At 53.4% G+C, this 12,025-nt stretch overlaps 1 protein-coding gene across 4 annotated transcripts in view; it reads left to right on the forward strand.

Moving 5' to 3' along the window:
• Positions 1-12,025, forward strand: part of SPIRE2 (spire type actin nucleation factor 2) — a 50,983-nt gene that overhangs the window by 36,884 nt on the left and 2,074 nt on the right. For 3 of the 4 annotated variants that reach the window (XM_024234032.3, XM_024234031.3, XM_054534376.2), the window contains 7 exons: positions 116-239; positions 2,335-2,504; positions 3,162-3,351; positions 4,708-4,820; positions 7,892-8,026; positions 8,210-8,277; positions 11,996-12,023. In XM_024234032.3, coding sequence (XP_024089800.2) covers positions 116-239; positions 2,335-2,504; positions 3,162-3,351; positions 4,708-4,820; positions 7,892-8,026; positions 8,210-8,277; positions 11,996-12,023 — 828 coding nt within the window. The remainder of the gene's footprint in view (positions 1-115; positions 240-2,334; positions 2,505-3,161; positions 3,352-4,707; positions 4,821-7,891; positions 8,027-8,209; positions 8,278-11,995; positions 12,024-12,025) is intronic. The other variant, XM_054534377.2, reaches the window with a different exon arrangement.

The raw sequence follows: 12,025 nt of genomic DNA on the forward strand, positions 1-12,025 counted from the left end.
GCCGGCTCTTTCTACTCCAGAGTGGGCCCGTGTCATGGCCACTTCCCCACCGCAGGTCCCCCTTCCGCACTGCAGGTCCCGCTTCCCCACCACAGGTCTTGCTTCCCCACTGCAGGTCTCCGAGAGGCGGCTGCGCCCGTTGCCACCAAAGCAAAGGTCCCTGCATGAGAAGATCCTGGAGGAGATCAAGCAGGAGCGGAGGCTGCGCCCGGTGCGGGGCGAGGGCTGGGCTGCCCGCGGTGAGCGAGGGGATGGCAGGAGAAGAGAGCCCGGTGCCCCCGGCTGGGGTCCCCCCATTCCCCTGGTCAGGTTGCACATTGGAAGGTGGCGTCTCCCTGAGGGTGCCTGAACCCATGGAAGACACAGAACACCTTAATTTTTGAGGCACACAGGCTTTTGAAACTCAAATTACTTGGGGATAAAAAATTTAAATTAAATTAAAATAATATATATATATATATATTTGTTTGAGATGGAGTCTTGCTCTGTCGCCCAGGCTGGAGTGCAGTGGAGTGACCTTGGCTCACTGCAACCTCCGCCTCCTGGGTTCAAGTGATTCTCATGCCTCAGCCTCCTGGGTAGCTGGGATTACAGGCACGTGCCACCACGCCTGGCTAATTTTTTTTTTTTTTTTTTGTAGTTTTAGTAGAGACAGGGTTTCACCATATTGTCCAGGCTGGACATAAACTCCTGGGCTCAAGTGATCTGCCCATCTCGGCCTCCCAAAATGCTGGCATTACAGGTGTGAACCACTGCACCTGGCCAAAAATAAAAAATTTTGAGGCTGGGCTTAGTAGCTCATGCCTTGTAATCCCAGCACTTTGGGAGGCTGAGGTGGGAGGATCACTTGAGCCCAGGAGTTCGAGACCAGCCTGGGCAATATAGTGAGACCTCATCTCTGCCAAAAATTTCAAAGAAAAATTAGCCAGGTATGGTGGCACATGGCTGTAATCCCAGGTACTCCAGGGGCCGAGGTGGGAGGATTGCTTGAGCCCGAGAGGTTGATGCTGCAGTGAGCCATGATTGCACCACTGCCCTCTAGACTGGGTGACAGAGTGAGACCTAGTTTCAAAAAAAAAAAAAAAATCACTTTTTATGCCTCTCATTAGAAACTTTACAAGGCCATTGGAATTTCCTATGTCTTTTTTTTTGAGACAGGGTCTCGCTCTGTCACCCTGGCTGGAGTGCAGTGGCACCATGATAGCTCACTGCAGCCTCAACCTCTCGGGCTCAAGCAATCCTCCCACCTCGGCCTCTCGAGTAGCTGTGACGACAGGCATGCATCACCACGCCCGGCTAATTTTTGTGTTTTTTGCAGAGACAGGGTCTCACTTTGTTGCCCAGGCTGGTGTTGAACTTGCGGGCTCAAGTGATCCTTCTGCCTCAGCTTCCCCAAGTGCTGGGATTACAGGTGTGAGCCACCACGCCTTGCCTAATGTGATATTGTACCCTGTTATCCTGGTCTTGGCCTGTATTTGCCACTCTATATAGTTTACAATAGTATGACATATTTCAGCATTTAGAAGAAAAATAGAATAAAAGCAAATTTTTTCAATGTTTTTCGTTTCTTTTCCTTTTTTTTTTTTTTGAGACGGAGTTTCGCTCTTTTTGCCCAGGTTGGAGTGCGGTGGCGTGATCTCAGCTCACTGCAACCTCCACCTCCCAGGTTCAAGCGATTCTCCTGCCTCAGCCTCCTGGGTAGCTGGGACTGCAGACGTGCACCACCACATGCAGCTAATTTTGTATTTTTAGTAGAGACGGGGTTTCTCCATGTTGGTCAGACTGGTCTCAAACTCTTGACCTCAGGTGATCCACCCGCATCGGCCTCCCAAAGTGCTGGGATTACAGGCGTGAGCCACCGCGCCCAGCCTAGTTCCTCTTTTTTTTTTTTTTTCCTGAGATGGAGTCTCGCTCTGTTGCCCAGGCTGGAGTGCAGTGGCGCAGTCTCGGCTCACTGCAAGCCCCGCCTTCTGGGTTCACGCCATTCTCCTGCCTCAGCTTCCTGAGTAGCTGGGACTACAGGCGCCCGCCACCATGCCCGGCTAATTTTTTTTGTATTTTTTAGTAGAGACGGGGTTTCACCATGTTAGCCAGGATGGTCTCGATCTCCTGACCTCGTGATCCACCCACCTCAGCCCCCCAAAGTGCTGAGATTACAGGCGTGAGCCACTGTGCCCGGCCTAGTTCCTCATTTTTTTAAATGGCTGGCTAGCCCTCAGTTTCCCCTTCTGCAAAGCCAGGGAATTAAGCCAGCTGGTGCACACAAAGCTGTCAGCTCCTGCCTGCTGTCTCCCCATTCACTGGCCCGTCCTGCCTCGGCTCCTGTCTCCCCAGGGTTTGGCTCTCTGCCCTGCATCCTCAACGCCTGCTCCGGAGATGCCAAGTCCACCTCCTGCATCAACCTGTCGGTCACAGATGCCGGGGGCAGCGCCCAGCGCCCGCGGCCCCGCGTGCTGCTCAAGGCGCCCACCTTGGCCGAAATGGAAGAGATGAACACATCTGAGGTCAGAACCCATGGGGATTCCTGAAAAGAGACCAGGAATGGGAGGATGGGGGCCAAGGAAGTGAGAAGGGCTAAGCTAAGCCGGGGGCAGCAGCGACTGCGGTGTCTCCTGTCCAGGGGCCCTCCCTTGAAACTGACGTCCTGCCCTAGGAGGAGGCCTGTGGGGCTCGGGGACCCTGCCATCTTGGCCGCTCAGAAGGGTGACTGGGAGAGGGCCTGGGCTGCCTCCTCCCACAGACGATGGAAGGCTGACCGCGGAAGTGCCTCGCTGTCCCAGGCCCCGGAAACTGAGCCCCCCGCTAGTTGATGTGAAAAGGTGGACCCAGCGAGGCTCCCTGCCCACCCTGGCTGCCCTGTGAATGAGACGCTCCTCTCTTCACAGGAAGGGCTGGTGATGGCCTTGTTGGGGGCCATCCCAAAGGGCTCTGCCTCCATCTGACACTAGACCTGTCCCTTTCTGGAAGTCCTGGGGAAGGGCTTGGTTATTCGGGCGCTTGCCATGAACTGTCCAGAGGCGGGCAGGCTGGGAAGTGGGTGGAGGCTGCCCCACATCGCAGCAGACCCTGCGGCACCCCTGGGTCCTTTGCTTCAGTCCAGGCATGGGCAGGAGGCACTGGTGGGCATTGTCAGGGCAGGGCCGCATCTGGTGTGTCCACAGGAAGAAGAGTCTCCGTGTGGGGAGGTGACGCTGAAACGGGACCGCTCCTTCTCAGAGCATGACCTGGCCCAGCTCCGAAGTGAGGTGGCCTCTGGCCTGCAGTCGGCCACCCAGCCCCCAGGAGGGACGGAGCCACCACGGCCCCGAGCTGGCAGCGCGCATGCATGGAGGCCCAGCCCCCGAGACCAGGGCAAGTGCTGCTTCTCACCCCCGTACCCCCCTTCGCCCCCACCCTGATCCATCCTGTGGGCACCATCCCTCCACCTCAGCCCACGTCTTCCTGAGCAGGCAGCTCCCAGGGACCCAGGGAGCTCGTGCCTGCAAGACGGCACCACCTCAGGCAGGCATCTCCCTTTTTTTAACTTGAAAACTTCTTATTAAGTAATGAATATTTATTATAAAAATATTTTTTAATATTTAAAAAGAATTCCCATGATTCTATTACCTGGACATAGTTAACATTGGGATATAGAAAAATAGCTAACTAGATGAGTGATAGATGCTTCTAGTCCTCTGAGAAGGGAGCCGTGTGTCCATGGGGAGCCGGCTGGGCTCGCAGCACATGGCTCTGGAACCTGAGCCATGATTCCTTCAACTCCTTTTCACGCTGCTGAGCACAGAACGATTCTTGCTGGCTGTGCAGAGCTGGTCCTACCACCATGAGAGCTGAACTTTACAGAGAGCCCTCGCGACTCAGGGTTCTTGACACCCCACCCACCACATCCCACCAGGCACGGCCAGGCCTCCTTGTCTGCCTGTGAGGCCAAAGTCTTGGGACAATCGCGTTTGGTGCTTATGGCTCCCTTCCCAGTGTTAAGAGGTCCAGGCCAGGCCATTTCCAAACCTCACACTTAACCTAGGTCTTCCCCACCTGGAGCTGTGCCTCAGCCTCTTGGAGTTGGTGGAGGGAGGGAGGTCGACCCCCAGCTCCAGTGTGAGGTGTGGACTGTAGGAGGAGGGTCCTGCCCGACGCATCTGTAGTCTGCCTCACTGGTGCTGTGGGACTGCCCATGCCAGCTCGTTCTGGGGCTCAGACACGGGGACCCTTCAGGGGTACTGTGGACCCTCTATACCACATGGGCCCCAGTGAATGTCCTAATGTTGGAGCCACACTCTTCGCTTTTTTCTTCTTCGCTTTTTGAGACAAGGTCTTGCTCTGCTGCCCAGGCTGGAGTGCAGAGGCACCATTATAGCTCACTGCAGCCTTGACCTCCTGGGCTCAAGCAATCCTCCCGCCTCAGCCTCCTGAGTAGCTAGGACTACCGACGTGTTTCACGATGCCTGCCTAACTTTTATATTTTTCTATAGAGATGAGGGTCTCGCTACGTTGCCCAGGGTGGTCTCGAGCTCCTAGGCTCAAGGTTCCACCCGCCTCGGCCTCCTAAGTGCTAGAACTGCCCGTGTAGCTACTGCGCGGCCGCTTCTCCACTTGACCTTTTGCTTGGTTCCCCTGGAGCCCTCCGCCATCTCTGTCATCCCCTCGGCACTGTCCTCTTTACCTCAGCTCCTGCCAGGCAGTCCTGATGGAGCCTCTGCTCTCCCCCAGGTACCTGTCCCGCGAGTGTCTCTGACCCCAGCCACCCCCTACTCAGCAACCGGGGCTCCTCGGGGGACAGACCCGAGGCCTCCATGACCCACGACGCCAAACACCTGTGGCTGGTGAGTGAGGGTGCGATTGTCGTCCAGAGCGGCCCAGGGGACGTCTTTGCACCCACCTTCCCGCCGCCAGCCAGGTCTTGGGGATGGGTCTGAGCACGTGTCTGGGAGGGGCGTGGTCTGAGCACCTGTCTAGGGACTGTAGTGTGAGCACCTGTCTGGGGGATGTGGCCTGAGCGCCTGCCTGAGGGGGCGTGGCCTGAGCGTCCCTCTGGCGGGGCGTGGTTTGAACATCGGGGTACCAGTGGTGGAGCTGCTGGTCTGGGGCCGTGGTCTCTGCTGCCGCCTGCTGGGGCCGAACCGCACTGCACTGCGGCCCCGGAGCCTGGTCCCTAATTGAAGGAGGGTTCAGTGTGGGGTTAGGGCAGACAGTGAACCTGCGCGCCCTGTGCCTGGAGGTCAGTGTGAGGGGGGTTCACTTGGTCGAGACCTTGACTCTGGCCGTGACGCCGCCACGGTACTGCTCAGCCCCTCTGCCCTCGGTTTCTTATCCGACCTGTAATTGTGAAGAGCTCACCTTTGCTGACATCTTGAGGCCCACGTGGACCTGAGTTCTGGTGCAGGATTTAATCAACTGAGGTAAGGGGAGTGTGCAGCCCGTGGGCCACGGTGGCAGCATGCAGGTGTTGGAGGGATGTGAACGGTGTGGTTGCTGTCACTATTTGAGGTTTTATCCAGAGGCTCAGATGAGAACAGATGTTAAAATGCTTTGAGAACTATGAGCCTTATATAAATGCAAGGCACTGTGCGTATCCCCACCGAAACGCAGGGCTCGTCCTGTTAGTCTAGGTCATATCCCCATTGAAACGCAGGGCTCGTCCCGTTAGTCTAGGTCGTATCCCACTGAAACGCAGAGCTCGTCCCATTAGTCTAGGTCATATCCCACTGAAACGCAGAGCTCGTCCCGTTAGTCTAGGTCGTATCCCACTGAAACGCAGGGCTCGTCCCATTAGCCTAGGTCGTATCCCCACCGAAACGCAGGGCTCGTCCCGTTAGCCTAGGTCGTATCCCACTGAAACGCAGGGCTCGTCCCGTTAGTCTAGGTCGTATCCCACTGAAACGCAGGGCTTGTCCTGTTAGTCTAGGTCGTGTCCCCACCGAAACGCAGAGCTTGTCCTGTTAGCCTAGGTCGTATCCCACCAAAACGCAGGGCCTGCCCCGTTAGCCTAGGATTAGCTATGTATCACTGCATCAAAAGTTACCTCAAAATGCAGCATCTTAAAATAACAAGCATATATTATCTCACACAGTTTCTGAGGGTTGGGACTCTGGCAGTGTCTTAGCTGTGTGTCTCTGGCTCAGGGTCTTTCATGAGGCTGCAGTTAGGATGGCAGTGGGGTCTGCATCTCGACTGAAGGCTCAAATGGGGGCTGGAGGAGCCGCTTGAAGTGGCGTCCTCACCCAGCTGTGAGCAGGAGGCGTGAGTCCCTTGCTGTGTAGGCCTCTCTCGGGCTGCTTGGGGATCCCCACAGCGTGGCGGCTGGCGTCCGCCAGAGCACGTGGTTCAAGAGTGAGCGCAGTGAAAGCCACTGAGTATTTATGACCAAGTCCAGCAGTGCCACATTGTCCCAACTCATTAGGAGTGAGTCACTAAGTCCAGCCTATTCTCAATGGGAGGGAGGGAATTAAGGCCCACTTCTTTTTTTTTTTTTTTGAGACAGAGTCTGGCTCTGTCGTCCAGGCTGGAGTGCAGTGGCGCCATCTCAGCTCACTGCAAGCTCCGCCTCCCGGGTTCACACCATTCTCCTGCCTCAGCCTCCCGAGTAGCTGGGACTACAGGCGCCCACCATGACACCCGGATAATTTTTTGTATTTTTAGTAGAGACAGGCTTTCACTATGTTAGCCAGGATGGTCTCGATCTCCTGACCTCGTGATCCGCCCGCCTCGGCCTCCCAAAGTGCTGGGATCACAGGCGTGAGCCACCGCGCCCGGCCAAGGCCCACTTCTTAAGGAATTAGAGGACGCATTTAAGATGACCACAGGTCACATGAGTGGTTCTTTAGCTCTGAAGTCTCAGAAGTGCTTTCTGAAGGGGGGCTACTGAGCAGCACAGAACCTGGCCTTCCATCTGCCCTGGGCTCACAGCCTCACCGGGGGAGCAGGCGGCTGTTCTCTGTGCCTGACGTGAGGTCTCCTGGCCACGGACGTTGTTAGCGTAACATCTGTGACATCTGAGGTGAATTGTTCAGATGGAAACAGCACTATCAGGCAATTGGCAACAGAAGCCCAAAGCCCTGGGTGCCTCAGGTCAGAGTGAGGAAGGAATGCAAGGCCCCAGCTCCCCCCAGTGCCAGGAGCATGTGTTCACAGCTTTAGACAGGACAACCCACTGCAAATCCAAAGCAGAAAACATGGTCCAACTCCATCTGTGGCACCTTCATAGATGGTGCCCACCTGCCTTGGCAGTGATGACCGACACTGCGAATGCTGTGCTGGCACTGTGTTTAAGGGCTTTAACTGAATCATCTTGATGGAGCTGAAATCCAGCCCCATTTTACAGAAGAGAAAACTGAGGCTTAGAGAGATCAGGTGTCAAATTCTATGCCAAGCACAGGGAAGCAAAAACAGGACACACTCAACATAATGTGGCCCCAGGAATCAGTGGCCAGGACACGGGAGGTGTGCTGAGTGCAGATAGGCAGATGCAAGCTGAGCCCCAGGAGTGAGGTGGCCTGTTGGAGGGTCCTGGACCTTCCAGAAAAGAGGACATCAGCTGCTCAGGGAGGGAAGATTTGAGATGGACTCTGGCTGGTGTGGATCAGCCCATGGTGTGTTTGCAGGCAGGGACAACTTGAACAAACATGGGCTGAGGGGAGTTTGTGTGGAGCGTGGCCAGTGAAGGCTGGGCTGGCTGGCAGGGTCCGCTGGTCATGGGAGGCCTGGCCTGCAGCAGCAGGGCCCATCAGAGACATGGGGATGGATGGCTGATGGACAAGATGGCTGACGGACAGCGTTTTAGAAGGTCGCAGGCTTGTCTAGGCTGAGGCCAGGGAGGGTTAGGGTCCTCAGGGAAGGAGAGTAAGCTAGGGGAGCCTCCTGCTTAGAAGACTTTCTACCTGAGGCCGTCCCCTAGGAGTTTAGCCACCCCGTGGAAAGCCTGGCGCTGACCGTGGAAGAGGTGATGGACGTGCGCCGTGTGCTGGTGAAGGCCGAGATGGAAAAGTTTTTGCAGAACAAGGAGCTCTTCAGCAGTCTGAAGAAGGGGAAGGTGAGGCTGCCTAGACGTGGGGCTACGCTCTTGCCCGCTGGGTCAGGGGCAGGTGCTGACAGGGCCAGATCCCAGGACTGTTTGCTCATGATCGGGTTGGGAGCCCTGAGGGGGCAGCAAGGACAGGGCGGGACCCCAGGGAGCTGTGGACAAAGCCGGGCTCTAACCAGTCTCTCCTGACAGATTTGCTGCTGCTGCCGGGCCAAGTTCCCGCTGTTCTCGTGGCCGCCCACCTGTCTCTTCTGCAAGAGGTGAGCCTTCCCTTTAGCTGTCAGTTCACAAGGGAAGGAGGAGGCGAGAAACCTCTGGGCAGTGCTGCCCACAGAACTTCCTGTGATTTCAGGAATGTTCTAGCATGTTCCATGGCTGATGAGTCCACAAGATATGGTTAGTATGAATGAGGAGTTAAATTTTAAATTTTATTTAAATTAAATTAAATTTAAATAGCTAAGCAACTCCCAGTTTCAGCCAAGATGGGGTATTAGGCATCTTCCACAGCCAAGAGCAAACAGGATGTGAAACAATGGTTTTCAAGACAGCAGGCCACAAAAAGGAAACACAACAGGGCAGGCCTGCCATCACCACAGTCATTGCCTGGAGAGTTTCTAGGTCATGAGCCACAGCTGCCAGACTCTCCGAATGGAGGAGGTAAAGCTGAGAATCTAGGGAGACCACAGCAGCTTGAGTTCACCGTGCAGAACTCCAGAGGAGAGGGCTGCACCGAGAAAGCCTCAGAGAAGGCCCCCATCTCTGAAGGAAATGACTGAAGGCTCCAGAACATTTATCCTAAAGCAGAGATTGGCAGACTATAGCCACGGGCCAAATCTGGTCCTCGGCCTGTTTTGCAAGTAAAGTCTCATTGGAACACAGCCACACCCATTTGTTACTCGCTCAGCCACGCCTGAAAGGTTTATTCTCTGGCCCTTTACACAAAAAATTTACCTTCCCTTGTTCTAAAGATCTGAAGGGACGGTGCTCAGGGCCAGGAATGAGTAACATCCGTTTCCACCAGCCACTGCCAGAAATGTCATAATTCACAGGGCACTAACTGGAATGCACACGAAGGCCTGGCCTCACTAACGTGGAGTAAGTAGCCCAAAGTGACTGTTGCTCCAGGCCTGAGTGATAAATCATAAAAGCAAGACCTGAAAGGATCAAACTGTTCACAAGTGTCTTAACTGATTCTGAGAACAAAGCTCAAGAATAAGAATTTTTTAAAAAGCAACAAAAAAACAAACCAGTCCTCAGCAAGATAAAATGTCTGGCATGCAAAAAACAAGACAAAATTAATTACAGTGTATGGTGGGTTTTGTAACACATGTATAAGTAGCATTGATAACAACAGTTAGCATGAAGGTCAGGGAGAGGGGAAAATTGGAAGTATACTTTTTTTTCTTTTTTTTTTTGAGACGGAGTCTCGCTCTGTCGCCCAGGCTGGAGTGCAGTGGCGCGACCTTGGCTTACTGTAAGCTCCGCCTCCTAAGTTCACGCCATTCTCCTGCCTCAGCTTTTTGAGTAGCTGGGACTGCAGGCGCCCGCCACCATGCCCAGCTAATTTTTTGTATTTTTAGTAGAGATGGGGTTTCACCATGTTAGCCAGGATGGTCTCGATCCCCTGACCTCAGGATCTGCCCGCCTCTGCCTCCCAAAGTGTTGGGATTACAGGCGTGAGCCACTGCGCCTGGCTAGAAGTATACTATTTTAAGGTTCACTATGATAAGGTGAATCCCTATGATAAGGTATAGTAAGGTATTATACATGCTATACAAATATTACTTAAAGGTAGACTGTGATAAGTAAAAGATGTATACCATAAGTCCTAAAGCAACCACTAAAATCAAACAGTTACAGCTAATAAGCCAACAAAGGAGATAAGATGGAACCATAAAAAGTAATTAATCCAAAAAAAGGTACGAAAAGAAGAACAAAGAAATGAGTCAAAAAGAAAATAGCAAATGACAGCCTTAAACACAACTGTATCTAGCATCACATTAACTGTAAGTGATCCAAACGACCCAAGTAAAAGCTAGAGTTTCCCAGACTGAATAAAAAAGTAAGGCTGGGCCGGGCGCAGTGGCTCACACCTGTAATCCCAGCACTTTGGGAGGCCGAGGCGGGCGGATCACGAGATCAGGAGATTGAGACCATCCTGGCTAACACAGTGAAACCCCGTCTCTACTAAAAATACAAAAAATTAGCCGGGTGTGGTGGCGGGTGTCTATAGTCCCAGCTACTCGGGAGGCTGAGGCAGGAGAATTGCTTCAACCTGGGAGGTGGAGGGTGCAGTGAGCCGAGATCGCGCCACTGCACTCCAGACTGGGTGACAGAGCGAGACTGTCTCAAAAAAAAAAAAAAAAAAAGGGTAAGGCTGGGTATGGTGGGTGTGGCAGCTCATGCCTATAATCCCAGCACTTTGGGAGGCTGAGGTGGGAGAATCACTTGAGCCAAGGAGGTCCAGGGTGCAGTGAGCTGTGATGGTGTCACTGCACTCCAGCCTAGGTGACAGAGCAAGACCCTGTCCGGGAAAAAAAAAAAAATCACCTAATTTTATCTGTAAAATTATGTATATTTCTGTTGATCTATGCTTGGAAAAGCCTGGAGGATGGAAACCATTACTAGCAGGGATCATTTCTGAGGATGTGGTGTCTACATTTTAATTCTCTCATGTTTGAATTTTTTTTTTTTTTTTTTTGAGATAGAGTTTCACTCTTGTTGCCCAGTCTGGAGTGCAATGCCGCGACCTCAGCTCACTGCTACCTCCGCCTCCCAGGTTCAAGTGATTCTCCTGCCTCAGCCTCCCGAGTAGCTGGGATTACAGGCACGTGCCACCACACCCGGCTAATTTTGTATTTTTAGTAGAGATGGGGTTTCTCCATGTTGGTCAGGCTGATCTCCAACTCCCGACCTCAGGTGATCGCCCACCTTGGCCTCCCAAAGTGCTGGGATTACAGGAGTGAGCCACCACGCCCAGCCTTGAATTTTTTTTTTTTTTTTTGAGATGGAGTCTTGCTCTGTTGCCCAGGCTGGAGTGCAGTGGCACGATCTCAGCTCACTGCAAGCTCCACCTCCCAGGTTCACGCCATTCTGCCTCAGCCTCCCGAGTAGCTGGGATTACAAGTGCCCGCCACCATGCCCGGCTAATTTTTTGTATTTTTAGTAGAGACGGGGTTTCACCATCTTGGCCAGGCCGATCTTGAACACCTGACCTCGTGATCCACCTGCCTTGGCCTCCCTAAGTGCTGGGATTACAGGCGTGAGCCATTGCGCCTGGCCAAGAGTGTGCAGTTTTTAAAGACCCTTGTAGGTTTTTGTTTTTAAACATTCCAAAAGTATGTGACCCATCATGCCTCAGTTCAGAAACAAAAATCTGCTTCAGAGGGACTTTTACCACCACTCAGTCCCCCAGGCTGGAGTGCAGTGGCGTGATCTCAGCTCACTGCAACCTCCACTTCCCAGGTTCATGCCATTCTCCTGTCTCAGCCCCCCAAGTAGCTGGGATTACAGGTGCCTGCTGCCATGCCCAACTAATTTTTGTATTTTTAGTAGAAACGAGGTTTCACCGTGTTGGTCAGGCTTGTCTCGAACTCCTGACCTCAGGTGATCCACCTGCCTTGGCCTCCCAAAGTGCTGGGATTACAGGTATAAGCTACCACGTCTGGCCCACCACCAGTATGTTTAAACCTTACTCTATATCCTACTGCTTGGCAATAGAAAACTTGGCAGGAGAAAACTCCTGGAGCCAACCTTTCTGAGAGAATGCTGAGGAGCACATGTATTTTGGGTGGATACCTAAGTATAAAGAAAAGCAAGATTTTGGAGTAAAATAAAGTACTGAAGTAACCAAGCATCAAGCAGAAGGCAAGGATGGTTTGAACTCGGATGCGTGGAGGCCGGGATGCGACTGTTTCTCAGCTGTCTGTTTGTGGGCTTCCTCCCTGCTGATGCTGCATTTCCTCTGTTCCCTTCCAGAGCTGTCTGCACTTCCTGTAGCATAAAGGT

This window comes from Pongo abelii, chromosome 18 (genome assembly GCF_028885655.2).
Source record: "Pongo abelii isolate AG06213 chromosome 18, NHGRI_mPonAbe1-v2.0_pri, whole genome shotgun sequence".
NCBI lineage: Eukaryota > Metazoa > Chordata > Mammalia > Primates > Hominidae > Pongo > Pongo abelii.